Genomic DNA, 27,546 nt, shown 5'->3' with positions numbered 1-27,546 from the left:
ACAGATAGTGTCTCATACTCAGAAAATAGGGCAAATGTTTCTGAACCGCTCCCGAGATGAAACGCCTATTAAACGCGTGCGAGAGCATGCAGGAGTCCATTTCTCCTCATACACGCACTGTTTAAAATTTTCTGTTCTCATCGCTCATACAAGCTTACTGTGCCCGAACGTCCGCCCTAACAACCTGAGTCCCTCAGTCACTATAAATAGTGGACTTTACCGAAAGATAATCACTGCTTTTTGCTCCCCGTTGATCCCTTGACCCCTCCTCTATTGCTAGGAAACTGCGCCATCTTTGTTATCAGTCGCCGCTGTTGGGTAGCAGCAGCCTATGGCGACAGCAGGCCGCTGTGACAGCAAATCCCATAATGCTTTGCAAGGAAAGATTTCTGCGTAAAGCATTCTGGGATATATCTGCCTCTTCTAAGGCTTTTCTTTTCTTCTCACACTTCGTAGAAACTTATTCTCTTACGACCCTCGGCCATTTTCAAAGAACCGCTGTGAGAAAGGTGAGCTTCAATGACTGTCTGAAACCGTAGCTCACCACAGATATACGCCTGAAAAAGCACATGCACAGAAAAAGATAGCTAACGGGACGAGCATGTGGGACGGCCTTATGTAAACTTATCACCCACATGACTGACAATTAGGAGGACCACTTATTTAGATGATCCACCCGGATATAAAAGATCATCCTCTATACCTTTAAGTATTTATTGGTGTCCATCAGATATCTCAAAGCTCTGCTTATTTAGAGATCAGTCTCACCAAAAAACCCATTTCTGTCAGGGCTGGATTTGGCTTAACAAATTGACCTAAAAGCTTATTGTTTACTCCAGTTCTGGTAATAATAAACTCAGATCAGTTGGTGTTTTTGGAACGATTCCTTCCATTGGAGCCTGAAATCAATCCAGTCTGTTTCATCTTCAGCATGGGTTTTATTTTGCTGTTTTGTGTGCTTTTCTGTTTTTTTGTGTTTCTTGTCTGATCAGCTTGTTTTTTGTTTTGTTTGTCCTATAGGTGAAGACGAAATCATTGTGTTGTAATACGTTTTTGACTTCATAAATTATCCCTATTTAAGTCTCCACCCCCTTCGTAGCTCCTCCATAGACGCCTCTATCTCTCCTCCTCGTAGCTTTATTTCTCGCCCTCTCCCTGCCGTGTGCCTCCGTGTTTCCCGAGTCGAGCTCAGTAGAGCCAGATAACCATAAAATGTTATTCCCTCACACTGCACTCGTTTCAGCGGGGTCCTTTGAACTGGCCCACTGGCCGCCAGGCACTGAGCAAGTCATTTGACACCTGAAGGTGAGTCAGGGGCGAAAAGTCACATGAGACCCTGTAGGAGAGTGAAGGTGTAGATGAGAGTGCAGCTTTACAGTAAAGAGGAAATTAAACAAATGTTTTAATATATTTATCACATTCAGTGTTATATTTCTTATAAAGAATTTTATTTATTCTTTTATTTCTTAAATCGAATAAGAAAACTGGAGCTACTCCTATCTAGCTTTGCTGTTGCTTATCATGATAGTAAGATATTCTCTGAAAAATGTGCCTTGTACCAAAAACAAAAAACCTTTTTGTATTCATTCAAGGTCTCCTTGTGTCTCTAAAATGATGCCAGCATTAAAGATGGATAATATAACTAAACATTTGAACAAGTTGAACTCCACAATTAAAAACACTGCAGCTCAGTGAACTAGAAAATCAGTGAAAAGATTTCCTTTTTCAGAATATATGATTTAATAGATCAATTCTTAAGAACCTGTTGTATTCTTTGAGAAAACAGCAATAAGTGTCTTAACAAGTCGGTTTGTAATTATCACTGTCGCATGGAGCCCAACAGAAGGTCTGCTGGAAGCTTTTAATGTTTTAAGTATGTATTAAAAGACTTGAAGCCTTCTAATAATATTTCAGATAACTGGAGGATGAGCTGCGGTGTATTTAATGCAACACATGAAAACAGCCAAGATATTAGGAAGAGGATTATGGACCTCCACGGTTCAAGCTCAGCTCTTTGTACACCCTCCAAGATAAAAAAAAATACATATATATATATTAAGAGATAAAAAATATATATATATATATATATATTAAGAGATCAAGGTGCTTTAAACAAAAGAGATGCTATCCTGAGGACAGAACACGTGGAAATATCAAAGCAGAATCTTAAGACTCAGACCAGGAGCCTGAAACTGGATACAGACGAGGCACACCGAGCTGAACCAATGATAGCAAAGATATTTTAGGTTTGGTCTTTTAAAACTCTAGCTTCATTCAGTTAAATTTGTTCCTTCAAGAGAGATCTATCCCATTTACAGCCAAATATTGTAAGAAGCTTGGGGATCATTTCAGGTATATACCGTAGAAAGCAATCAGAATTCAGTAAATAGGAATAACTTTGGTAATAATGACCAAAACAGGGAGATTTAGTTGCAAATAAATTTTAGAAAGTGGAAGAAGTGTAACACAGAGTGGAGGGAACATCCCATTTTTTAAATAATAATTATTGTGTTGCTTTGTTTTCAGATGGATATGCCTTTTCTCAAGATGAGAACGGAGTGGTGTCCCAGTCTGAAGTGATCAGAGCATACGACACCACCAAGCAGAGGGCCGAGTGGTGATCCATCGCCCCTCCTGGACCCAGTCAGACCCTCTGGAGCCACAGCTGCTGTCTCCACAGCAGATATTTAACAGAAAGAGGTGTTCAAGCACCGAAGGGAAACTACGGACAAAAAAAGATGAACTGAGGAGGATCGTGAAGATAGAAAAAACAAACAAAAAAGAAAAAGGCAAGGAAGGAAACAAACCGTGTTCACTATCAGCTGTGTTTGTGTGTCCAGCAGAATTGATGAGCACTGTGCATTTTTAGGCATTCTGTGGTCCAAAGTTCTTCACTGTTCTCGCTGCGTTTAGACAGAGCCAAGCTCTCCTTTTCCAGCACTGAGCCACTACGCCTGACGTCATTGTATTCCACCACTCCTAAACACTGTCAGCAGAGGTGAGAGCGCAGGACGGCGGGCAGGTCAGAGGAATCCAGCTTGTGAAAGATTGCCAAAGAGCAGTCGTGTAAACAATCGTCCAGGTACTAGTGAATTCGGACAGTTTTTTGTTTTCCTTTTATCTAAATGTAGGTGAATTTTCTCCAGATTCAGAGCAAATGTTTGTAATGCTTTTGTTCGTTTTATGCACTTGGTGAGCATCTCTCGTGACGCCTTACATCTTCTCATGCCTTCGTCCCGTTTTGTTGTTTTTATTTAGGTTTTTAAGTTCCAGCTTTTAAACATGTAGATGCCGTGCCTGGTTTTTAATGATTTTAGATTTTTACTGTGAAGCAGACAGTATTCCTGTTTCCTCATCTTTGAACAGCCAGAGCTCGGCTCTCGATCTAGAATGGCATTCCACACGTCACTCCTGTCTCAACAATCACAGCGGTGCCTACCTGAAACCTTCCCTCCTAGAAGAAAAAAAGTATTGCCAAGAATAATTTAGTGCTACTTTCAAACTCTCCTTCTGTCTCACACACTCCTAAAGACAAAACCACTGTCTGAATTCCACAGTATTGCACTTCTGCAGTGTTTTAAACCACAGATCTGCTCCTGCAGAGTTGACCTAAAGGCAAGCTCACAGTAGCGGTAGTGTTTCCCCTAAAAATGGAGATTTTATCCCTTTTAACATAAGTGCCATTAGCTTAAGGGAGAGAAATATTGACCAGGAAAATCCACAGCGGTATCAAAACTACTTTGTCTCTATGGTTCTTTTGTGAATTTGTATTTTTATATTGGAGATCTATGACTTTTGCATTGATTGGCTTTGTAATGAATCGTCTGTAAACTTTTGATTTTTGGCAGGATAAACTCGATCCGTCGTGGAAACTCGCTTTCTGATATGTCTCGTTATTATTATTAATATGGATGTTATTATTCTGGCTTGTTTTATTTATAACTGACTGACCCGTGTCTGTGTGATTGGTTTCTTCTCCCTATGGGAGATCAGATTTCCCACTGTGTGCGCGTGTCACTTCATAGCCCGCCTGTGCATGTGCTGTACGTGTGTGTGTGTGTGCATGTGTTTGTCTTCTATGAGACTGGGAGTACTGGTGTGTTTCTTTTATTATCTGTGGGTGTGTGTGTGTTGATGCTCGCTCCAGTTGTCCGTCTGCACGACGTCAGGTATAGTTCTGATTAATCTGTGTGCTGCTGCATGGCCCCTACAGGGAAGTGGGTGTGTCTGTGTGCAGGATGACAGTGTGTCTGTGTGTGTGTTCAGCTCGCTTTAACACAAAGTGTTACACAATGCACTCTATGTACCTTTGCAGGTGTTAGTATCTGGTATGATCTAGGTTGTCATTTCTAAAGTGTGTCTGTTTGTTTTACTTCATGCGACGTACCTCTGCTCTACAGGAATGCTCTTTTGTGTTTTAGGTTTCAGATACTTTACTTGTTTTCCTTAATAACGTAAAATGAATTGGTTGTTGGGGAATTTTCCAAGCAGCTGAACGTGGCTGTCGTCTTCGTCTTTTCGCGGGGAGGCTTAGATTGTTGCTTTTTCTTCTTCTTTTTTTTTTTTTTTTTTTGTTAAGGCAAAGAACATAAAGCTGTCTGTGAAAGTCGTGGGCTGCATGAGTGGAAGACGCGCACTGTTCTCCCAGCGTTAACTGTACTACTGCTGAATCCAACCTTGAGTGTTGATCACTTTGCAAAAGATGGTAAAACTGCACCTTTAACTTTTTTCTTTGTTTTAAATGTCTGATTCTTTTGTTCATTGATTGTTCTGCATGTTTGGACTGCAAACCTACTAAGTGTTGTCTTTTACTGCCATGAAGGACTACTGAAATAAACTTTACAATCAAACACTCAGACTGATTCTTCTGCACCTTTATATGGCGGTATCAGTGATTCAGCAACAAGAGATTTGTAAAATTCGCCTTTCCCCACTGAATTGTGATTTTCTTTGGGGCTGCTCCTTTTTCTCCCACATAAAACCTAATAACGAACCATGTTTGTTGATTTATGGACTGAAGGAATGCTGTTTTCATGATCTTAGCGGCTTATCTCAGATTGGAGCCGATCAACTGAAAATTAGCCGACTCACATCTTTGACCTCCTGATTGGTGCATCTCTTAAAACAACAAAATCAGGGAAACGAGGAAAGGAAGGAAAACATAGCAAGGAAAGCCAAGATCATAAATTAAATGCAGACTTTTGATTCATTTTAGGTTTTTTTCCTTAGTCTTAATTGTGTTATCCCACAAAGACTATAACAGATGAGGCTCCAGACTAATTACCCCTATTCTCACTAGAGGCTGGCTTCGGCTCCATTTGCTGTAAAAACACAACAGACGCCATCATTTGAAATGATCCAAGGATAGCACATTAATAAACCGACTAAAAAGGATATAGCAGACATCATGTCGAACATCTGTGGAAAAAGAGTAAAGTTTAGTACCGTTATCCTCTATGGAAGAAGACCAAATTTGTAAAACTGTTTTAGTTATTAAGCTATTTTTATTCCTCTAATAAAATAAAATTATCCTAAAATTGATTTGGCTGTTTTCTTTTTTCTTTTCAATCTAGTTTTTTTTTATTGGTTTGGTTTTGACTTCCTGTTCCAGATGGATCCGCACACCTTCAGCATTTTAAAATAAAGGCTTAATTTCACTTCTCTGTGGAACAATATAGACCCATCATCACCAGGATTTTCATTTGGAGAAATTAAAAGCCTTAAAACGGATGAATATTTTTATTGCAGCAAGATAAAACCGCACTGAAGCTTTGAGATTAATCTAAAATTTTAATGAGTTCAATAAATAGAATCATGAAATACGGTAATCAGATTGAAGTAAATTAATGGTACAACTTTTACTTTGTTAAACCTCTTTGCCAACCAGACATACTTAGATCTCCTAGAGGTTGGATCCACTGATCTCTATTTATTCAGATGATTGCTGATAGGCCATTGGTAATACAGGGTGGAGTGAAGTCACCAGCCGCCATATTGCTACTCCCTAGTTAGACCGGTCAGAATGTAAACAATACGTGCACTACAGCATCAAACAACTATGATGTTCATTTTCAGGAGGGCTTAAGACTTTTAAAATAAAGATTATTTCATCAAAAAAATCAAAATTTGAGAAACCTACAGAATAAATGAACTCAACTCTTGGATTTAAAAATAAAATTAGTGTGAGATTATGCAGCTGCAAAAAAAGATAAATATTACTGCTTCATAAGAAAAATGACAACTCCCCATAAATGCATTTGATCATCAGTTATACAGTTTAATGCCTAAAGATATTTTAATTATTTCATTTTCAGAAACTATTCATCGCTGTATCTGATTGCTACTCAGCCAAGAAATCTGTTAAAAACTAAAGATTTCTAGTGTCTGTTGCTTAAATGTCTGTGATATTTAATGTTGATTCACCACAGAGCAGTCAGACTCGGTTTCTTTTTCATCTCTTCATAATTTAGATGGATGATTGTGGCTGCTGTTAACCATGGTGGTGAGTACTTTGTTTCACTTGGAAAAATACCCCCGCTTGGAAATCCTAAGGACAGGGTCGGACTCCATGCAAATCTAAAGAACCCTATCTAATAGGCTCCTGGTCTTATTGTAACAAACGGAGGTTGTGTTTTTTTTTTTCCTAAAATGTTTTAGGCGTTTAGGTTTGAGAAAGAGGCAGAAAACTCACACTTTTCTCTTTAAACAAAAGCAGTGTGAGGGCTCCTACAAATGCATGAAGAACCGTTTCCATTGAATGAAATGTGTTGCAGATGTTCAGCCTGAAACTCATCCTGTCAGATGCATTTTACTGATAAAGCTGTAATTTGATGTATCCTCTTTGTATGCAGCAGCAAACATCCGTGGCAGCTTTCAGGAGATGCAGATCAGCAGATCCGTTTCACAGTCAGGTAGCCAGGGAACAGACAGCTCTTTGTGGAGACTCCCCTATAGCTGCAGATTCAACCTAAACCTGTTTCTGGAGGTGCTTGTTTTTAACACTGTGACCAGGCCATGCTCGTTGAGCACCGACAATGATGGATCTCTGCTCTGCATTCCTGCCGTGAAGTCTGGCGCAAGGAGGAGCTACAGGTAGAGAGCTGCCATGTTGGCTCTGAGCTATATCCACCCATTATAAGTTCAGCTCTTTTATAATACCTCCTTCTGATCTACTTTTATGTCAGAAAAGAAGCATGTTGTGATAGCTCAGCTACCATAAAGCTTTTCACACTTTGTTTCGCCATCCATCAGTTTCACTGTATGCTCCACTTCTCCAGATGAGATGTTTGACAGTTTTATTCCACGTTTATATTTCATGTCACTTAAAATAATGTAAAGTTCTGGGCTTCTGTTCTCCTGGACTTTTCCCATTCTTAATTTTCATCTTTGTCTCAAGTTGAGGAGTTCAAGTATTTTGGGGTCTTGCTCACGAGTGAGGGACAGATTGAGCGTGAGATCGATACACGGATCGGTGTGGCGTCGGCAGTGATGCAGTCGCTGTATCGGACCGTCGTGGTGAAGACGGAGCTGAGTCCGGAGGCAAAGCTACCAATTAATCGATCGATCTAGGTTCCCACTCTGACCTATGGTCATGAGATCTGGGTAATGACTGAAAGGAAAAGATCATGAATACAAGCGGCCAAAATGAGTTTCCTTCGCAGGGTGACTGGACGCACCCTTCGAGATCTGGTGAGGAGCTCAGATACCCGGGAGGAGCTCGAAGTAGAGTCATTGGTCCTCCACGTGGAAAGGAGCCGGCTGAGGTGTCTCGGGCATCTATTCCGGATGCTTCCTGGTCGCATCCCTCTGGAGGTGTTCCAGGCATGTCCCATTGGGAGGAGGCCTCATGGAAGGCCCATGACACGCTGGAGGGACCAACATCAGTCTCTGAGCAGGACTGCTGTTGCCTCGGGGTCCCCACAGAGCAGCTGCAGGAGGTGTTTGTGGATTTCTTAAATCTTCGCATCTCTGATGAGACTGCTGCCTCCACGACCCGCCCCTGGAAGATGGATGGAAGGAATTCTCAGCCCAATTCCTCTTCATTTGCTGGTGTGTTTTGTGAGGTAGGGTCCAGCTCTGCTTCTGCTCTCTCCTCAAGTGCCTTCTTATACATGATGATTGACTTCATGGCCCAAAGAACAGCACAGAACCCCTGATCTGTCTACATTCCTCCTGGAACTTCCTGTTTTTTTACCCCAAAGAACAAACATTTCCTCCTTCATCTTAAATAAAAGTCACCTTGTGTCAATTAATGACACTTTAGAGATTCTAGAGACTTCCTTTAGTATCTTACGATCTACTATCATGGTGAACTTGCATAAACAGCCACATATGGTATGTTTTAATTTCCCTCCACTTATAGAATATTTTCCATGCATCAGAACAGCTGATTTTGAAATCTTTTTCAAAACTCTTTAAATTTCCTACAAGACTTTTTTTTCAGAAGGGAAGACAACAAACAGTATGTTTAAGGTTCAAACTGGACAAACCTTCCAAATCCAGACTAACAATGATTTTATTTTGTGTATCTGATGTTAAACATCAGTTTAGAATTTATCACTGCAGTGTTTATAATGTTTTACAGACATTAAATTGTATTTACTTTATTTTTTGTGTTTATAATACCTGAGTTTTTTATGTAATTATTTAAAATGATTGAAACTTCTGAAGTTGTTCAAAGGTCAGAAATGCTTGGCAAACATCACCAGTGCACCCACACAATTGACAAGAAACAGCTTTTAATTATCTCACATTAGAGAATCATCTCAGGAAAAGAAAGTCCTTGTTTCTTTTATAAGAAAATTCTTTTCACTTTTAGGTGTCCTTTTTACATTTTAAACGTCCTAAATTCTGCTGTATAATATACTTCTATTAAAAGAACAATATTAACTTGGGACATTTTTAATGTTTTTTTGAGGATTTTAACCCCAGAGATCTGCTGTTTTTATAAAAGTGTATAAAATAGTCCCAAAGAGGAGACTTTATGTCTGCCTGCTCTGTGCGCTTGTTGATCCGACCTCAGTCCTTTACACCGAGCTCGGCAGCCATGTTTTTCTTCAGCGACTCAAGCTCCACCCTCTGGTGAGAAGCCTGAGTGGGCCCCGGCTGGGATCCCTGTCAGCTCTGGCCAAAGTCAGCGAAGCCCTTGGTGGCGGTGAAGGCGTCAGGCTGCAGGGGGAAGAAGTACTGCTGGGGAAGCAGGAAGCTGGTGCTCTGCGTAGAGATGGAGGCCTGGTGCAGCTGCAGCTGTGAGTGCTGGAAGCCTCCTGTTATCGCTGCAGGTGGCGATGTGTAGGGCGGAGGTGGCGGTGGAGGTAGTAGAGTCTGTGGAGTCTGAGTAGGGGTAGAAGCTGACGAAGAGACCGCGGCGGACACAAGGCAGCCGTGCTGCTGCTGGCTCTGACCCCCCAGAGAAAACCTCCGAGTGGAGCTCCCGCCGCCAGCCGAGCTAGAGCTGGTGGTGGCCGTGCTGGACTGCCTAGACGGAGCACGCAGGCTGGGAGGGGCCGTGGTCAGGATCATAGGGATGGTCTCTCCCTGGCAGCTGCGTAAAGAGAAGCGGATGGGCTGCTGGGTGGGCTGCTTGGGCCGCAGGCAGGTGCAACAGTAGACCGCCACCAGGGAGCCAACGATGACGAAGGCGATGAAGATGCTTCCCACCATCAGGAAGGGGACATAGATGGGCTCTGAGGGAGAGATGAGGCAGGTTAGATCTATGGCCTTGAGGGGAAAACCTCAATATCTGTCAGAGGAAATAATATATTATTTATCTATTTTTAAGAAATACTACACTGAAACTTTTTACCCTGATTTTAAGATTCATGATCAGGTTCTAGAGGTTTATCTACTCTTTACCTTTGCACCCTGGAAAGGCTAGACTTTACACTTCATGAAAATGGAGCTTTACGAACACTAACAATCATTTATTTCATTGAGACTGTAGGTAAATAAAGCTGAATATCTTTAAAATTTTATTAGTATAAATCTGAATATTGCTGAAACCGTTTCTTTCCCACTGCTCACCAGGATGCACTGAGCTCCTTTATATTCTCATCATCTTTACAGGACAGAATGGAGAAAGCCTCCATGACCGTGTTTCACTGTGGGACGTCTGTTCGCCACACTGTGGGAGTGAGGCTGTGGGAATGTCCCCGACTGCACATGCAGAAAAGCAATAGAAAAGGTTTTTAGATGATGTTATGTTGTTTTCTTTCGTGCTTCCAATGACACCCTGGGCATCTACCTTTCTTTTCAGAGTTTTAAAATTGTATTTTATTTATTTATTTAAATTCCAAAAAACAAACTCTTTTTAATCAGTTTCCAAAAAATGTTGCTACTTTATGGTCTATTGCATTGAAACCTAATAAAATACAATAATGATTGTGGCCACAACAAAATAAAACATGAAATAAATGGGATGTTTTTTAACAATATGCTGTACACAATCAACTTTTCCAATAAAAAAAAGATTATCTATCACTTGGAAACCTGTAATTCCTTTTTAAATCCTTGCCATTTGTCAAGCTAAACAGGGAAACATTCCTTTCAAACACAAAGTTTCTCTTCATGCAGCCTGGTTGTGGTCAGGGACGGGAAATCTGAGAGCGTTTATTTATTTTATGAGGCACTCAGTAAAATCAGTTTATCCACGTTTGCAATCTGGAAATTGAAAAAGTAAAAAATCTTTCAAAAGAAAGATTGCAGCAGAGAAGCAGATATGCTGCACAATGAGACTTTATCCAGCTTTTCCACCATTAAAAATCTGAAGGACGCCAAGATGTAAGCAGGTTGTTTGGAAACTAGAAATCTTTCCCAAATATAAAGCTTTAAAACAGACACTTTAAAACAGCATGAAGTTATTGAATTAGAGCAGCTCCCACAAAGGTTTCAAAGCTTATGAAAAAAAAAAAAAACAGAAAGAAAAAAGGATGTAAAAAGCTTCTACATTTTTAGAAATGTTCCTGCTTTTGTCTTGATGTGAAATTTTGTCTTTTTGTTGGAGAAGTTTGTGCTCCTGAGGAGGCCTCTGAAACTTAACCTGAGCCTTTAACTGACCTCTGACCTCCTCTGAAAGATCAACCAATACTAGTTACAAAAGAAAACAAAAAAACTATTTATACCTTTCACTTTAAAAATGGCAATCTGGCCATTTCTGCAGCACCAAACAGGCTTGGTAACAATATACAGTTGTGCTTCATAGTTTACATACCCTCCCATAAAAAAAAAAAGATACATTCACACTAGAATATATAGATATGAATAATACAAAACTGAAAAAAGTAATACATAAAAAAAAAATCTACTAAATCAATATTCAGTTTATAAAATACTGGTTTAATTTTTTTGTTTAGAAAATACTTCTAAAGACAAATGAAAGTACCTTGCTCATGCATTGAACCAACAAACCTCAACAGGTGCAGAAATCTGACTGAATATTTCCTGAACATCACAGAAAACACCTGATTTCAGTGAAAATAATAATAATAATATATATATATATATATATATATATATATATATATATATATATATATATATATATATATATATATATATATATATATATATATATATATATTATTATTATTATTATTATTATTATTATTTTCAAAATAAAGGTCATGATTTTCATTTTTTATTTATTTATATTTTTTGTCAATTTACTGGCAGATGTTTTTTTCTGTCTTTATTGGGTGTGTAAAGTTTCAAGTACAACTTTAAGTATTAAAAACAAGATAAGTGATCCTAAAATGTTAATTAGTTTTTCTGTTTTCTTTGCTCAGCCATAGAAACTCTCCAGAAGTCCAAACTTACGCGGTGCAAACTGCGTGCTGTCCGCCTCCCTGTCGTTGGTGCACCCCCCCTGGTCCAGACGCGCGTCCGCGGCCGCGCAGCAGTAGCGCAGGGCGCAGGAACCGCAGCACACGGTGGCGTCTGTGGTGTCAAAGTCCTCCGGACACTGAAAGCCTTCATGGTAGTTCCCGTTAGAGTCCAACCAGCCGTGGCAGTACTCCCCCTGAGCGTCCGATATGCGCAGGTTCCAGGTCAGATATCCGAGCAGCAGGCAGTTCCAGATGCGCAGCATCCCGCTGAGGGTCCGGTTCCCCCTCCTTCCACCGCTTCGCCCTCAGCTATCTGGACTCTGGGATGAATGTCCCAACACCAAACTGGACCCCAATGCATGGAAACTTATGCCATGTTTGCTGCAACCAAAGCATCAACAGATTGGAAGCGAACACAATCCAAATATTTGGGTTTAAGTGATTTTTAAAAGTCTCATTTCTGTGGTGAGTTCTGGTCCAGATGGAGACTCGAAGATCCAGTTAAACGGTACAAAACTGTCCGGGTTTGTCCTCCTGTTCTGTGGAGCAGGTTGAGCTCAGCCTGTGTGTGTGTGAGTCCACCTCTCTACTGCTGCTTTGCTGCTTCAGGACGCGCGCGCTCCCCTACTGGATCAGGACGTGCGCGTTCACGTGGTTGAAAAACATGCAGACATTCAAATACCAACACTTTGTCCTTATCTTAATTAGCTTAAGGTAAATGAAGAGGAATTTCAAATTAGCAGCTTTAAATACATGAAAACCATCTTTAATTTGATAAATTACCAAAGAAGCAAACATGTTTCCCCGCTTTCTGTTTGGATGAGGGTTAAACATATTGTCTTAAAGAGAGTAAAGTTATTTCCCTAACAACAAATTAATTCAAAAGAATATAATATCTTTTTTTCTTAGACTGATAATTATGTTTTATAAAAGTTTCAAAAACTCGTTATACGTTTTCTTAAGTTCAGGTGCGGAGCTAGATGGGGAGCCAAGGTTAGCCATGGCCACCCTTAGCCAATCATTGGCCACCCCAATTCCAAGTGAATTTTATCTAATTATCTTATTTAAAGAGTAAAACTACTAATTCCATTGGCAAAACATCTCATTTACGTACTCAAATTAAGGGTAAATACAATTAATTTAAGGCATTTTTACTTATTTACAGATCGTTTTTCCAGTGCTTATCCACTTCCTCTGTTCCTGCTGGAAAAACAGCATTCCCACAGCATGCTGCTGCCATCACTGTGATTCACCAAGGAGTTGGTTGGTTCAGGGGGATGTCTGGCACACATTATAATTCTTCCTCCACAGTCTCCTGTCCCACTTGGAGTAAAATGGGCTAAACAAATGAAACCACAATTATAAAAGTTTTATTTGTTAAAAAGACAAAAGAAGGAAATTCAATTTCTGAAAATGTTCCTAATAAAAAGAAACGTGTTTATCACATCCAAAACACTTTAAAATGTGTGGTTGTGATGTCAAAAATGTGCAAAACTGAAAAGCTTGAAAGGTTCAAACTGTTGAAACTGAGCATTTTAAGCTTTGACCATGACCTGGACTGTAAGGTAAGTACTAATCTGCCTTTCATTGTGGGTTTTTTTAATTACTTGAGTCTAATTAGGTCTTTTTGAAACATATTTTGTTATTTATTTTTATAACAATATTATTTTGAACACCTTTCATGATTTTCTTTTCTGGATTTCTGAAGTTTTATCGTCTGAAATTAACAAAAAGCACACATTTACATCTATCCTCTAAGAAATGTTATATAGTCTTTATCTTATTGCAACCATTAAATTCATATGAGTTGATAAAGCTCCAAAGGATCTCCTGGTCTAAAAGTATCGAGTTGGCGCCCCCCTGTGGTGGTTTTAACTTTTCATGCATGGGCCGCTGAGCAGCTGCTCTCTGTCTCTAACAGCAGATGAAAACATTAACTGTAGAAAGATATAAACACTGAGTGTTTCAGGTGGTTATATTGGAGCTGTCTTAAGGCCAAATGGATCAGATCATGGAACAGCAGTACATCTGAACACTGTTATTTCTATTTGGTTTAATTGAATATTTTTTTTTTTTTTTTCAAAATTATAAAGTCTATTTGTTTATTCTTTATCCCCCTTTTTTTTATTTATCAATATAACTTTTTGGGAGTTTTTCGCTATATTTGGTTCTCTCTCATTTGGGTAGCTCCTGTTTGCTCCAAACCAAAATGGCCTCTGCCTTTTCTTTCTTTGTATGATTTATTTATTTCTTTATTTAGATTTCATATCGTAGCTCCAGCTGCTCCAGCGGGGCGCTGTTCTCGGTGGGATGCTGGCTGGCTGCGCGTTAGTCCCGCCTGTATCTCCCTGTGGAGGATCTCCTCTCTGTCTGGGATTGGAGCGCGCGCCTGTCAGTTAAGCAGCTCCGCCGCGTGCGTGCGCACGCGCGTGCGCGTCCGTCCGATTGTGTGAAAGGGAAAACCGGTGCCAGACAGTGACGCTCACCCATCAGCTGCCTGTCAAAGCCAGCAGCACGCCGATAAATAGATAAGCGTGCCGGTATGGAGGGAGAGATGCAACCCGCTGATGAAGGGCCCTGCGCCCCGAAGATGTGCCGACAGCAGCGGGGTCCGTTCAGCACCCTGAAGCCCCTCCAGAGCAGGCGCTCCGCGGGGAAGACGCGCTTTGACCGCTCCGCTGTGCTGGAGCTGCCTCTGTTTGGTGATCACTTCACTCTCCATCCCGAGCAGCCTCCTCCTTTCCAGCAGCAGCAGCGGGTGCAGCACCTCCACCAAAGCAGTTCTACCATCAGCAGCAGTCAGCAGCATCCCCGGCTCCCATGTGAGGCCAGGCCAAGCAGCAGGGTCCCCACATCCACCTCGGTGGCAGCAGCATCCCATGGCCCCCAGAGGCGCGTGTGCGGCGGATCGGAGCCCAGGTTCTCCCCAGACTGCTCCTATGGAATCAGCACAGGTGAAAACTGCTCCCTCTTGCTTCTGCTTTCTCTCTAGTTTTTTTTTTTAAGAGTCAATAGACTTTACCACCCTTCTTGTCATCCCATATCTACTCCAAGCTATAAAGAGAGTAAGTGTTGTCTTTATATCACCCATTTAAAAGGCGTTCACTCCAATCATCTCTGGGAGGTATTGTCAGGGGTCAAATGGGGGCCATCCGTCATTTGAGTTGGAACATCCAACCCAAAATCCACTGGAGGTTTTTCATTATAGAAATTATTTTACTCTTAACCTCCTATCCCTCGGCCAAAACTGCAGGAAAGTTAGACTAAACTGCTTTAAATCTATGTTTTTTTTAATTATTTTATTTCAATCGCTTTAAGAGGGGGACCAGATGAAGTTAGGGGCAGCTGTTTTTGTCATGAAAACAGGCTAAATGGTACAAGATGCCTCCACACTGCAAAATAAGTCATTTTATTCCTTATAATTAGTGATTTTTTATTTTTCTTGAATTGAGGAGGTTAGTGAGACACTTTGCCAAAGGAATTAGATAATTTACATTTAAAATAAGAAATCATAATTGCATTGTCTTATTTCCAGTGCATAATATCTAATTATCTTATTTTAAGTGTAAAATACTCATTCTATTGGCAAGTCATCTTATATACATGATGGAATTAAGGGTAAATACAATTAATTACGAGATTTTTACTCATTTCTAGATAATTTTTGAAGTGCATTTTTTACAATTTCTACAAAAACTAGCAATGATGGGGAGGAAAGTTGGTTGGGAATGTGAGTGGAAATGAAACAAGCCTACAGATGAATGAAAACAGTAATAAGACTGATAGACCAACACCAGCAAACAAATCTGATGTAAATGAGAGTAGGAATCTGGGGGGAACACCAAAAAGACAAAATTGTTCACTTAGTTGAATTGAGTAAAAAGGTCTATACAGCATTAGCAGCCAGGAGAAATGAAACCCTGTTTGTGTTTAGGACATCTGAGAGTTTTGACCGGCAGTGATTATTTCCAGGGGAAAGCTTGGGCCTCTTATGGGAGATTGCTGTAGGGAATAAATCTCTAACAGTTACAGAAAACCAGCAAACAACTCAACTTCCATGTTTTCGTTGTCAAGTGCAACTTTGCACAGAGTTAATACCTTTTACTAACTGGCTTTCTGAAACATTAGATCTTTGTCAGGAAAAAATAGTCACAGTTTGTAAAAATGCTTCTTTTTCTGTCAGCTTCTGTCTCCTTGAACCCCAGTCGGCCTCACCAGTCTTACTGAGTCTGGTTCTGCTACGTGGTTTCTTCCTGGTAAAAGGAAGTTTTCCTCTCCACCAGGCTTGGACTGGGAACGATTTTTGGCCCTGGCATTTTTCCATCCACACCAGTCTCAAATGCGAAACACAATACGAATACACATTGTGGATTACCCGATTTATCTCCAAGCATCACACGACAACCATCACCAAGACTTTGGTTATTTACACAGACGCCACAGTGACTGCTGCTGCGTAATGTCCACACTTGCACGAAGCCAGCCAGACACCCACCCAACACATACTAGGTCTACAACGTAAGCCAGACATAAAACCAACATAAAACAATACAATGTAGAGGAAGACAGGCAGTTCTTCAAGAATCAATACATGAAAACTCAGCGGTGTGTCAGCATTCACTGCAAGTCTAGGTGGCATGTGGGCAATGAAATGGAATAATGTAAACGGATGCAAAACCACATCATGCACTGCAACATATTCTTGCAAAATCCGTCCATCCATTATCTGACACGCTTGTCCCAATTGGGGTCGCGAGGGGTGCTGGTGCCTATCTCCAGCTGCCAATGGGCGAGAGGCGGGGTACACCCTGGACAGGTCACAAGTCCATCACAGGGCAACATAGAGACAAAAAGGACAAACAACCATTCACACACACACACTCACAGCTAAGGAGAATTTAGAGAAGCCAATTAACCTAACAGTTGTGTTTTTGGACTGTGGGAGGAAGCCGGAGTACCCGGAGAGAACTCACGCATGCTCAGGGAGAACATGTAAACTCCATGCAGAAAGACCCCGGGCTGGGAATCGAACCCAGAACCTTCTTGCTGCAAGGCAGCAGTGCTACCCACTGCGCCACTGAGCAGCCCATTCTCGCAAAATATTCAAATATAAATTCTGCAAATATAAGAGGCATTTTAGTTTTTGTTATAATTTGGTTTGTTGCAAGGATTTTACAGTATGAAGAAATAGAATATTACACCACATGCCAACCGTCACAAGGCTGTGCATGACAAGAAGGGCTATATATATTGCATGCATCATTTATGTAGTTAACATTGTATTACTTCTTGAGCTCTTTGAGTTACTTACTGTCACAGGTAGGTGATTCAGCCGGAGAGTAAGTGTTAGGAACGGTATGATTTAAGGAGGGCCGGCCCTCGCATGCAGAAATTAGGACCGGCCCACCGGGCAAATGCCTGGTATCACAGATTACCAGTCCGAGCCTGGTCTCCACTGTCGCTACGAAGCATGTTGATTGAATCAATGAGTCTATGCAATCAACTGGTTTTCCTTAGATAAAAAACTTAGAGTCAATTTGACTGTATGATCTGGTGAATTTTAAAGTGCCTTGAGATGACATGCGTTGTGAATTGGCGCTATATAAATAAACGGAATTGAAACTGAATTGAATTGATTACATATATTTAACAGAAACATGTGACAACAGTGACAAAGTTGAACCCTCCCCATGAATTTACAGTTTTCCAAGTGAAAACTGAGACTATACTATAGAGTGAGGGGTGGCCATCTTGTTTTATGATAGATTAAAGCGTAAAACTTTTTCTTTTTTTTTTTTAACAAACTGCTTCCTGACTATCAGGTCCCCCCGAACCAATGTTACCCTTTTCAACGAACTCAATGACCTTCTGTCTCTGATATCATTAACGTTGTGACCTAAAATGTTTTACCTCTGTGGTTTGGAGGCCCTCAGGCCACCTCTGCCATTTGATTCATTGTGTATATTTTGTGTTTATGTCCAAGATGCAGGCCACCGTAATAAACAGAGTCAATAAACTACAGAACAAAACCAGCATCACATAATCCTCATATTTTCCACTCCTTCCTTTGTTCCTCCTGTCAGATGTGATTGATTCACTAAAGTAATGGGAGCAATCGTGATTGAATCTCCACTTTATGCGCACAAAATTACACTCTTTGCATCTCTCTCCTTTTTTTTCTCTGTGCTCCATTAAGGGTCCTCATCATCATCCTGTTGAAACATATTGTTCCCTGCTTTCATTTTTTATTTTTTTCTTCTCCTCAGCTGCTGTTCATTAGTGGGCTGCATACAGGCAAGAAATGTGTTCCCCATGTGGAGGGCTGGTCTATGGGAGCCAACATTTAGATGAAAGCAATGAACCCTATCCTGGCAGTTTCAAAATTAAATATTAGACACAGCATCCTCTAATCATATTTTAATCTGCTTATCTGTGTATGCAGCAGAGGCTCCGCATGCTGTTTGTTGTTTTGTTTTGCATCTTTAAAGTCAAGTTTTCAGACAGACAGTGGGTGGCTTAAATAGATGCATAGTAAATATTTTTATTGCAAACATCTTAAAATAAGATGAACCTGCTCCTACTGTTTGCATATGTTTTTTCATAGTCTTCTCAGGTTAAATTGAACCTGCACACACCATGCAAGATGCGCCACTCTTCAGGTGATAATGATACATCAACGTGCTTTTATCAGCTCAAATGAGACAGGTTATTTTCTTTCTCCTTGCTTTAGGGTAAAAAAAAAAAAAACAGTGTCCTTTTCTATGAAGAGCAGCAGCAGAGACCCTGGAACCTGCAATCAGTTCAGCACACAATAACCCAAATTGCATTGAAATCCTTTCTCAAAGAGTCGTGATTAAAACAAATGGGCCTCATAAATTTGCTTGTGTCGACCGTTGGTGTTTTTAATGAAATTTTATGAGGCTCTCAGCTCACAGTGCCACAGAGAGAGAGGGGGTCGTGAGGAGGTGGGTGCAGGGGTAAGGGCGAATATTATCAGACACATCTTCACGGGTAAACAGAGATAGCAGGCATATTAATAAATGCGACACATCTGCGGCAGCCTGATAGACACGTCTGAGCGAGCGGCCCCCGCCGCAGCGACCACCCAGAACTTATTTTGTCTGTTTGTGCGTGTTTGGTTTGCAGCTACATTAGAATCATAATCATTGTGTGGCCGTGTGTGCATTGATTACAATAAGACGTGCCCAGACTACCAGGGAAATATGCACCGAGGTCCTAATCTGGACTGTAACTATGTGCTGATTGTCTCGGTCACTGCAGACCCTGCAACCTTAGAGTTATTGACATGTGAATAAATCACCATAATCGAGCTGACATTTCTATGAACAAAGCAGGCCACAGAAAGCTTTTTATGAAGCACTTTAGCTAAATTAAACAAATAAAAAAAATAGAGGGGGCATCTTTTTTAGGAAATGAGAAGATCTTTTCATTCCTGCTATCTTTACTCTAAGAAAGTGCATGACAATTGTTAGCAGGGAAAATTGCTAAGTTTTCAAATGATTTACATCCAAAAAGAGCAACATAATCCAGAAAAATAAATGTTTTGCATTTTACTTAAACCTTTAATATCAAACATCCTGCATACATATTCACAACACTAGAAGTTTTTTTTTACTACAACTACTACAAACTTCCATGTACATTACTCAACAGAAATCAGAGTGAAGGTAAAATGTTCTGATGAAGATTCTCAGTCATCCAGGTAATAGTCATTCCGTAAAGTTTAAAAAACAATCCACTGGACTTGGTTTCCAAGATTTGAAGACGTTTCACTGCCCCTCCATGCTAGGAAACATGCAAATGGACCCGACGAGTGGGTCGTTTGGTTCCATTGTTAGCCTATAATATCTGAAACTTGTCTTCCTATGGTTCTGAAGGTCGGTCGCTAAAGGGGAGGATTGTCTCCTGTAATACCTGAAATCTGTCTATGATTGTTAAGGGTTGGTCGTTAAGGAGGTATTGTTCACCGGCTGAGGAGAAGAGGTACTTTGTTCCTCTGTGATGGGGTGGGAGGTGTGGTGATATCTGGAAGGGATCATCTCTATAACTGAATTGTAAGTTTTTGGAAGCTGGAATCTGAGTCCACCACCTTTGTTTAAAAAAAACAACTTTAAAAACGACTTTAAACAGAGGTGGTGGACTCAGAGTCCAGCTTCCAAAAACTTAAAAGTCAGTTATAGAGATGATCCCTTCCAGATATGTTTTATAATCTATCTCTGATTAAAATTTGACAGTACAGAAAATGACAGCCAAAAGTGAACATGTTAAAGTCATCCATAAACGTGTAGTTTTGCACCGTTTGAGCTGTATTTCATGCTGCTTTCCCCCCTCAGATATGAATTCTTGTCAACAGGTGAAACTAATAGCTTATCAAACAGACTTCTTCTTTCTCCTCCTAACCTCTTCCTCTGCCACAGAAAACCGTCTCATCTTAGACGCCTTTGCCCAGCAGTGCAGCAGAGTCCTCAGCCTTCTCAACAATGGCCGTCTCCTGGAGCCCCCCTCTTCCTCCCTCAGCTCTAACATCAAGCTGGAAGATGAGCGAGGAGACGCACAGGGGCTCCACTGCTCCTCACAGGGAAAGCTGAAACCCCAGGAGAGTTCAACCACCACAGATCCGGAGAATGAGGCCCAACAAAGCCATTCAAACCAGCAGCGGACCTCGGCGGTGCTCCGCATCTTCACAGACTCCTTGCAGAACTACCTGCTCCCTGGGCCTCATCGACATCTGAATGAAGGTGACCAGTGTGCTTCTGTGGAGCCCGGCTCAGAAGTGTCTCCACCCAGACACAATCTGGGAGGCTGGGGGTCCCCTGCTCCATCAGAGTCCTACGGGCACCCGTCTTCAACGCTACCAGAGGAGGAAGAGGAGGAGGAGAGCTGCTGCCCGCGCTGTCTGGAGCTGGAGCAGGAGGTGCTGTGTCTGCAGCAGGAGAACGAGGAGCTGCGGAACAAACTGGAGAACGTTCCAGGTGCAGTAAGCATGCTCAGAGCTACAGATCCCCTCATACAGGCTTTTTAAAACATCATTCTTGTCGATGTGCTGCTGATTTTCAAAGCTGATGTTACCTTCTCTAACTCATTTTATGTCTTTTTAAATTCTCAGTCATCCGGTTCATTCCAGCCATGAAACAGACTTGAATCTGAGCCAACCAAACTTTCTCTAAGCTTTTCTGAAGACGTTTTGACATCTATCCAGGAGTCTTTGTCATTTCTGTTAGCTCAGACAATAGGACCCTTCATCCTCTGAGGTTGATGGAGTCTTTATTGCGCATGGGTATGTGTTAGGCCATTTGAATCATGATGAGTGTGCCTCTGTAATTTCTTTGGAATGAGCTCCAGGACTGCTTAAAGACATCAATGCTCAAACCACAGATTGCTGTAATGTGAGCAGACAGAACCAATGGAGACTGAGCAAAGGTCTGGTTGACTCTGAGTTAGCCCAGTTTTTGGTTGCTCTATTCACATAATAGGAACCAATGAAAACAAATGTTGCACGAGCCTCCATTTAAACAACAACAATAAGAACCATCTATTAACAAATCAAACAAAACATTCACTACAGATTTTAAATGAAGTGAGCAGCAAAATATTCACTTTACTTGAAATCAAGGCATGGCTGCTGAAGGCACTGATGAAGCAGCCAACACACTCACGTTTGGGCCGAAAACATCAATACACAAACAGACACAAATACCAGTCCTAAATATCAGCAAGCCAGTCTTATCGGTCTACGTCTTTGTCAGAAGGGTCCTGACAGACAGTATTCAGATGTTTTGGAAAAAAGATTAAGCATTTGAATCATAATTCGAAGTGAAACAGTGTTAGATGTGCTATAGGTAGAGATTATAGATGACAAGGCAGCATTGAACTCTATGCCATTGGTAGAAATGTCAATATACAGTCATTCTGATTGGGTAAATCAGTTGAAACGGGAAACATTTTATAATTTCTTTTTTTCACACAGGTGAATATTTTGTGGTAATTCTGACGTATGATTAATTAAAGGCCAAAATGATTCAGATAAAGATGTTAAGTAATGTGTCCATGTAATCATAGTTGATGACTTTGAGGTGTCAGAGAATAAATCTGTGATATGATAAATGCTTTATTCAAATTGTTGTATTTGACTCTCTGTATAATCCAGCTTTCATTTAAAGAACCCAGTGGTTAGGCTAAATATATGTTTTGATGATTTTTGATGATTAATTAAAAAGTTGTCTGGCTTCCTGCTGGGATGACAGAAACTGCAGCTTTATCTTACAATTAATATTTTAATAGATTAATTTTTTTCGAACCTTATCCATAGGAGAGAAAGTGCAGTTTAGAGACAGTTTGAATAAGAACCAAATCAAATGTTGCTAAATAAACTGCCTTTTACAAGTTCCTTTAAATGGCAGTAAATGCAAATAATTATTTTCTCAAAATTCATTAGATGGTTTAAAGCCATCTAAGGAAATGTTTGCTGGATTACAAAACCTATTATCTTTTTCATCTTAGAAACGTTCAGTATATCACTTGTTTTTTCTATTTTCATGCTTTTTGCTGCAGCCCCCTGTCAAAGTGCCCTAGACTACTTTAAAGCGGTTCTTGAGTTTCACAACCAGCTGGCTCAGCCAATGCTGGAGGAGCAGTATACAGAGGTAAGAGAGGCCTGCGCTCGTGACCATTAAGTTTCATCAGTATATGAGTAAAACATAACACCATATCCATCTTCAAGCAGTGTGACAATATGGATTTAAAAGATGTATCTCTGCAGGAGGAAGAACAACAAACAGTCTTTGAGGTCTGTTGTTTTAATCTGTGGACCATTCGTTAATTTCTCCTCACTTCCAAACCCCCTCTGAGTGAAACTCCTCTTCCTTTCAGGGCAGTAAACAGCTCCTGGAGAACTACCCGCTCTTCATCACCAACAAGCAGTGGGAGGAAGCCGTCAACTCCTCTAAGAAAGATGGCCGGCGGCTCCTGCGCTACCTGATCCGCTATGTCTTCACCACGGATGAGCTGAAGTTCTCCTGCGGTTTGGGCAAAAGGAAGCGGTCGGTGCACTCAGGAGAACCGGGCCTAGAAAGACGGCCACTCAACCCCGTCAAAGTCAGCTGCCTCAGAGGTAGAGCTCTTTTTCTCCAGCATGATTATGTCTCAGACCATTTGATTTCTGTTATATATTATATGACAATCAATCCCTGAAAGCAATCAAAAAATTCAGTAGTATGTTAAAGCCACTCTGTAAGTGTTGATCTATGTATTAGCTTAACTTGTGATATATTGAAGGATTTTTTTAGGTGAATATATAGAATATGGGGCGCATCAATGCTCTGTGTCAGAGCATTGATGTAATTTAGTTATGTGACCTAGAGCTCTGCTTTAAGGCCAGAACACACTAAATCCGATTTTGCTTCTGATCAGACAGAACTTGTGACGTTGAAAGTCAACGAGGATGATCACACCCGACACAATTTTATGCAAGGGGGCTTGGATAGGTCCGACTGAGATAGACCCCAGGTCTATTTTAGTCAGATCACGCAGCAATCCAGTGGCAATTTCATGGGTTTGATAGGCAGAGAGACACAGTTACAAAGTAAAACACATCCGCTTTGGGAGAAATAACAAAAAAAAAGTCTGTTACCGGTAAGTGTGCAGGAAACTTTTGGAGTCGCACATTGCATATATAGCATGCGGGACAGACTCGAGCGAAAACAATCAATGAAACATTAAAGAATATAAAACTTTATCTCATTAAAAAAAACTAACAAGGGGCAGACAGAGCAGGTAAGCACAGCGTACAAACTCCTATAAACTCCCAGAAAGCTTCGGTGTTTTCATAATCTGTCCATGTCAATAGCACAGATACAGAATTGAAAAAATCTGTGCAGATCTGCCTACCCTGCCTATTTGTAGCCTCTCTATACGCAGTCAGGTGTGCAACAGGTATGTTCTGAGTTCCCCTTAACGCTGCAGTAGCTAGTTTTGAGAAAACTCTGGACTTAGCCTGAAATTTAGATCAAGGATCAAGGATTACAGGTCCCTCCCTCTGGGTCTCTGCTGAGCTACAGCCCTAGCTTCACAGCTCTTCCCCAACGAAAAGCCTCATAACTGAAATGTGCACCTGAATAAATTCTGTCAACAAAGGAGATTCTTGAAAATTATAATAGCGGAACTTTAATCACTAATTCTTGGAAGGAGAAAAGACAGAAAAATACCTCAAAACCATGTCTGTGTCGGCCTTCCCTGCTCAGACTCGGGTCTGTTAACTTTTTAACCTCTGATTGTGTCCATAGGAACAGCTTGGATAACAAAGGGACAAAAACAGTCCTTGAGTAACCAGATGTTCACTGGTCCAGATAATCCTGAGAGCCAGTGTGTATCTGCTGATAAAAAAAACAGTGTATCTGATAAAGAAGAGGGTGACAGATCCCTGCAGTCTGATCTGACAAGAGTGCATCTATTTCACACAGGACATTTTCATAGACAATAACCAAATTAAATAGAAAAAAAAACAATATCCTCATGACAGGCAGGTTTTTTTTAAGTGTCGACCTGACTTAATCTCACAGTTCATAGCTGTGTTCATGGCCTGCTGATTTTGTTTTTCACTAACAACGTGCAGATTAGTGAGCGGACGGACAGCATTAGTAGCTGCAGAACATCAGAAATCTTGAGCTGGAACTACAGTCTGGGCTGTTAGCGTGAATGTGGCTTTATCTTTACCAGTAACTTCATGGATTCTCAATCTGATGGTCTCAAATTTAAAACACAAAGTGAGTCTGTTTGATTTTATCAGTGCAGTTGTTTTCAGGGGAGCTAAGCCTGGAAGTTACAGATCTAGCGCCTCTAGTTGCTAAAAGTTACACAGAAATGCTTAAAAAAATGAAATTATTTTTTCTGCGCCAAATAAAACGGGATAAAGTTCAAGTTTTATTTTAAGTCACACAATTTTTCTTAGATTATTCTTAAACAATTAAATGATTACTTTTCCTTCTTTAAGGTACTTCCTTGTCAGGGAAGAATGTTTCATTATTTCTTTAATATTAAAAACATTTTGCTTAAATTCCTACAAAGGACTGGAATTTATGTTATAATAATTTTGTGGGATTATAATCCTTCACTTTATTTTACTTTTGTGAGACAATATCATTTTAATTTTATTTTGCTGTCACCATGATATGTTAAAACCCCAATCAGATTAGATAAAACTGTAAAATCCAGAATTAAATGAACAAATAACTTTCTTAAAATTCTATATAAAAAAATAGGCAAAAAAACAACAACAACCTGTCATTCCAAATCTTGCCAGAGTTTATCCGGATGCACTGTGCCTCAAACCCAGACTGGTGGATGCCCTCAGAAGAGCAGATCAACAAAGTGTTCAGCGACGCCGTTGGCCACGCCCGCCAGGGCCGGGCAGTGGGGACATTCCTGGGCAGCAGCGGCAGCAGCACCAGCAGCATCTACATGGACAGCTTCGACGGACACCTTTCACAGGATGAGCTGTTCCTCAAAGGCTGCCAGAATGGCCAGTTAGACTGAAGTTATACAAAATACACTGCTTAAAAGAATAAAGGGAACACCCAAATAACACATCCTGGATCTGAATAAATCAAATATTCCCATTGAATAATTTCTTCTGTAAGAAGTTGAATGTGCTGCCAATTAAATTACACAGAAATCATCAATGGAAATCAAATTTATTAACCAATCGAGGCCTGGGTTTGGAGTCAAACACAAACCCAAAATGGAAAGTCCTGGTATGAACTCCCTACAATATGAAAGTATGCTCCTGATGTGGTAGTGGAAGGTCTCCTAAGGGATTTCTTGCCAGACATGGACTAAAGCCTCCGTAAACTCTGCCAGTCCATAGCTTGAATGTCTTCATTTTGCAGAAACTGTTGACACCCTCCAGCCACAATAAGCCTAGCATTGCTCTGCATTAGATGGAATCCAGGGCAACTTCACCAGCATATGGTCTATCAAGGGCTCTGAGGGCCTCATCTCAGTACCTAATGGCAGTCATGCTACCTCTGGCGAGCACATGGAGGGCTGTAGGGCCCTCCAAAGGAATGCCAACCCACACCTTTACTGACCCACTGCCAAACTAGTCATGCTGATGGATGCTGCGGGAAGCAGATCACTCTCTAGACTCACATCTGTCAGATGCGCTCAGTGTGAACCTGCTTTCATCTGTGGTGAATTTGCCAATCCTCGTGTTCTCTGGCAAATGTCAAGCATCCTGCACTGTGTCGGCTTATGAGCAAAACGCCCATCTGTGGAAGTCGGACCCTCATACCTGTTGGAGGTTGTTTTGCAGGGCTCTGCCAGTGCCCCTTCTGTTCTTCCTAGGACAAAGGCGGTCCTGCTGCTGGATTGCTGCCCTCCTACAGCTTCCTCCACACCTCCTGGTATACTGGCCTGTCTCCTAGTAGGCTCTCCAGCCTTGGGACACAGATAACCTTCTTGCCACAGCGTGCATTAATGTGCCATCCTGGGTGAGCTGCACTATCTGAGCCAGTTGTGTGAGTTGTAGAGTCTGTCTCATGCTACCATGAGTGTGAAAGAAGCACCAACATTCAAGTGACCAAAACATCAGCCAGAAAGTATGGGTACTGAGTAGTGGTCTCTGGTCCCCACCTGCAAAGCCACTTCTTTATTGAGTGTGTCTTGCTAATTGCCACTCGTCTATTCCTTTAGCACAACAGCATTTGCAATTGTCAGTCAGTGTTGCTTATTAGTGGGCAGTTGGATTTCACAGAACGTAGATTTAATTGAAGTTATATTGTGTTGTTTATGTGTTCCCTTACATTTTTTTTAGCAGTGTATAATGAAGCTTAATATGTAGCTGTACAACAACATATCCAGAAACACCAACCTTTACCTGAAAACATTCCAAAAGAAAATGTATTATACAGAATAAAACTTAAGCCCTTCTTTAAAATTATTTTATAACCTTTTTGGTTGTTTTATACTTACTTTTATTTTGGTCAAAATATGACTCTTGGCAGTTTTAAATGAATAACTATTTAAGTCTTCCTATTTTCTACTTTAAATATAACTCAGTTTTATTTATTTGTCAGTCGGTCATATTTCTGTTTTGTTTTTTGTTTAGGTGTGTTTCAGATAGTTATTTTTATTATTCAATGCATAATGATGTTAAATTTGCTTTATATCTACAGATAAAGTTGCACCTTTATGTTATTCATTACTGAAAGTAGCATTTATCAGGAGTGCCTCTGAAAACGACACCTTCGCTTTTCCTCTCTGCTGCTCTTTGACATTCATTACAGAATTCATGTTAATTTTTTACTGTAGCAGTTAGAATAAGTTGAAACCAGATATTTACTTACATTGTAGAAGTCAATGATAAATAACCAAATTTATTGCTGCCTCACATTAAATCAGACTAAACTTTTCAGATTTTCATTGGGATTATTGTTAGGTTTTATTTACTTTTGTTGTCATTACACTGTCATAAGTGCAGATTTTTCCAAGTAGATGTAAATATCTGGTTTTAACTGTAACATCCTCTGAGTTTTACAGTTAGATGCAGAGGTGATTGATAGGAATCACAAAATATATAACTAAAGACAAAAATAACAGAAACTTAAGAAGTATAAAAAAAAACACCTCAATCAAGCAAAAGACAAATTAGTGACATTGTTTGGAAATATATGAGCAAGTAGCAACATGTGAATCAGGTTTAAGAAAG

At 40.6% G+C, this 27,546-nt stretch overlaps 3 protein-coding genes across 12 annotated transcripts in view; 2 read left to right on the top strand and 1 right to left on the bottom strand.

The window, feature by feature from the left end:
* The window catches only part of atp8a1 (ATPase phospholipid transporting 8A1), a 144,242-nt gene extending 141,463 nt beyond the window's left edge, over positions 1-2,779 (top strand). For 7 of the 8 annotated variants that reach the window (XM_038305851.1, XM_038305850.1, XM_038305849.1 and 4 more), the window contains one exon: positions 2,527-2,779. In XM_038305851.1, the coding sequence (XP_038161779.1) occupies positions 2,527-2,621 (95 nt within the window). In that variant the 3' untranslated portion in view covers positions 2,622-2,779. Of the gene's footprint in view, positions 1-1,020; positions 1,306-2,526 lie in introns of all 8 variants that reach the window. The other variant, XR_005282543.1, reaches the window with a different exon arrangement.
* A 5,942-nt stretch (positions 2,780-8,721) lies between these two features.
* On the bottom strand, positions 8,722-12,418 carry shisa3 (shisa family member 3). The gene is made up of 2 exons (XM_038305870.1): positions 11,815-12,418; positions 8,722-9,686 (listed from the first exon to the last, which is right to left on the bottom strand). Exons 1-2 carry the CDS (start codon positions 12,083-12,085, stop codon positions 9,118-9,120), a joined length of 840 nt encoding a protein of 279 aa, XP_038161798.1. The 5' UTR covers positions 12,086-12,418; the 3' UTR covers positions 8,722-9,117.
* Positions 12,419-14,207: 1,789 nt separating this feature from the next.
* LOC119797027 (BEN domain-containing protein 4) lies at positions 14,208-27,452 on the top strand. 3 transcript variants are annotated; one of them, XM_038305872.1, is made up of 6 exons: positions 14,208-14,776; positions 20,261-20,815; positions 22,395-22,486; positions 22,567-22,629; positions 22,713-22,953; positions 25,141-27,452. In XM_038305872.1, the coding sequence occupies exons 1-6, from the start codon at positions 14,365-14,367 to the stop codon at positions 25,371-25,373; spliced, it is 1,596 nt and encodes a 531-aa protein (XP_038161800.1). In that variant the 5' UTR covers positions 14,208-14,364; the 3' UTR covers positions 25,374-27,452. The 3 variants fall into 3 exon arrangements, with proteins under 3 accessions (XP_038161800.1, XP_038161801.1, XP_038161799.1); XM_038305873.1 differs by having other exon boundaries at positions 14,209-14,776; positions 22,603-22,629; XM_038305871.1 differs by having other exon boundaries at positions 14,210-14,776; positions 22,564-22,629.
* Positions 27,453-27,546: the final 94 nt, after the last annotated feature.

Source organism: Cyprinodon tularosa, unplaced genomic scaffold, assembly GCF_016077235.1.
Source record: "Cyprinodon tularosa strain WSP-4 unplaced genomic scaffold, ASM1607723v1 ctg568, whole genome shotgun sequence".
Taxonomy (NCBI): domain Eukaryota; kingdom Metazoa; phylum Chordata; class Actinopteri; order Cyprinodontiformes; family Cyprinodontidae; genus Cyprinodon; species Cyprinodon tularosa.
Note: the sequence above shows the minus strand (reverse complement) of the source record. Positions and strands in the feature narration are given on the sequence as shown.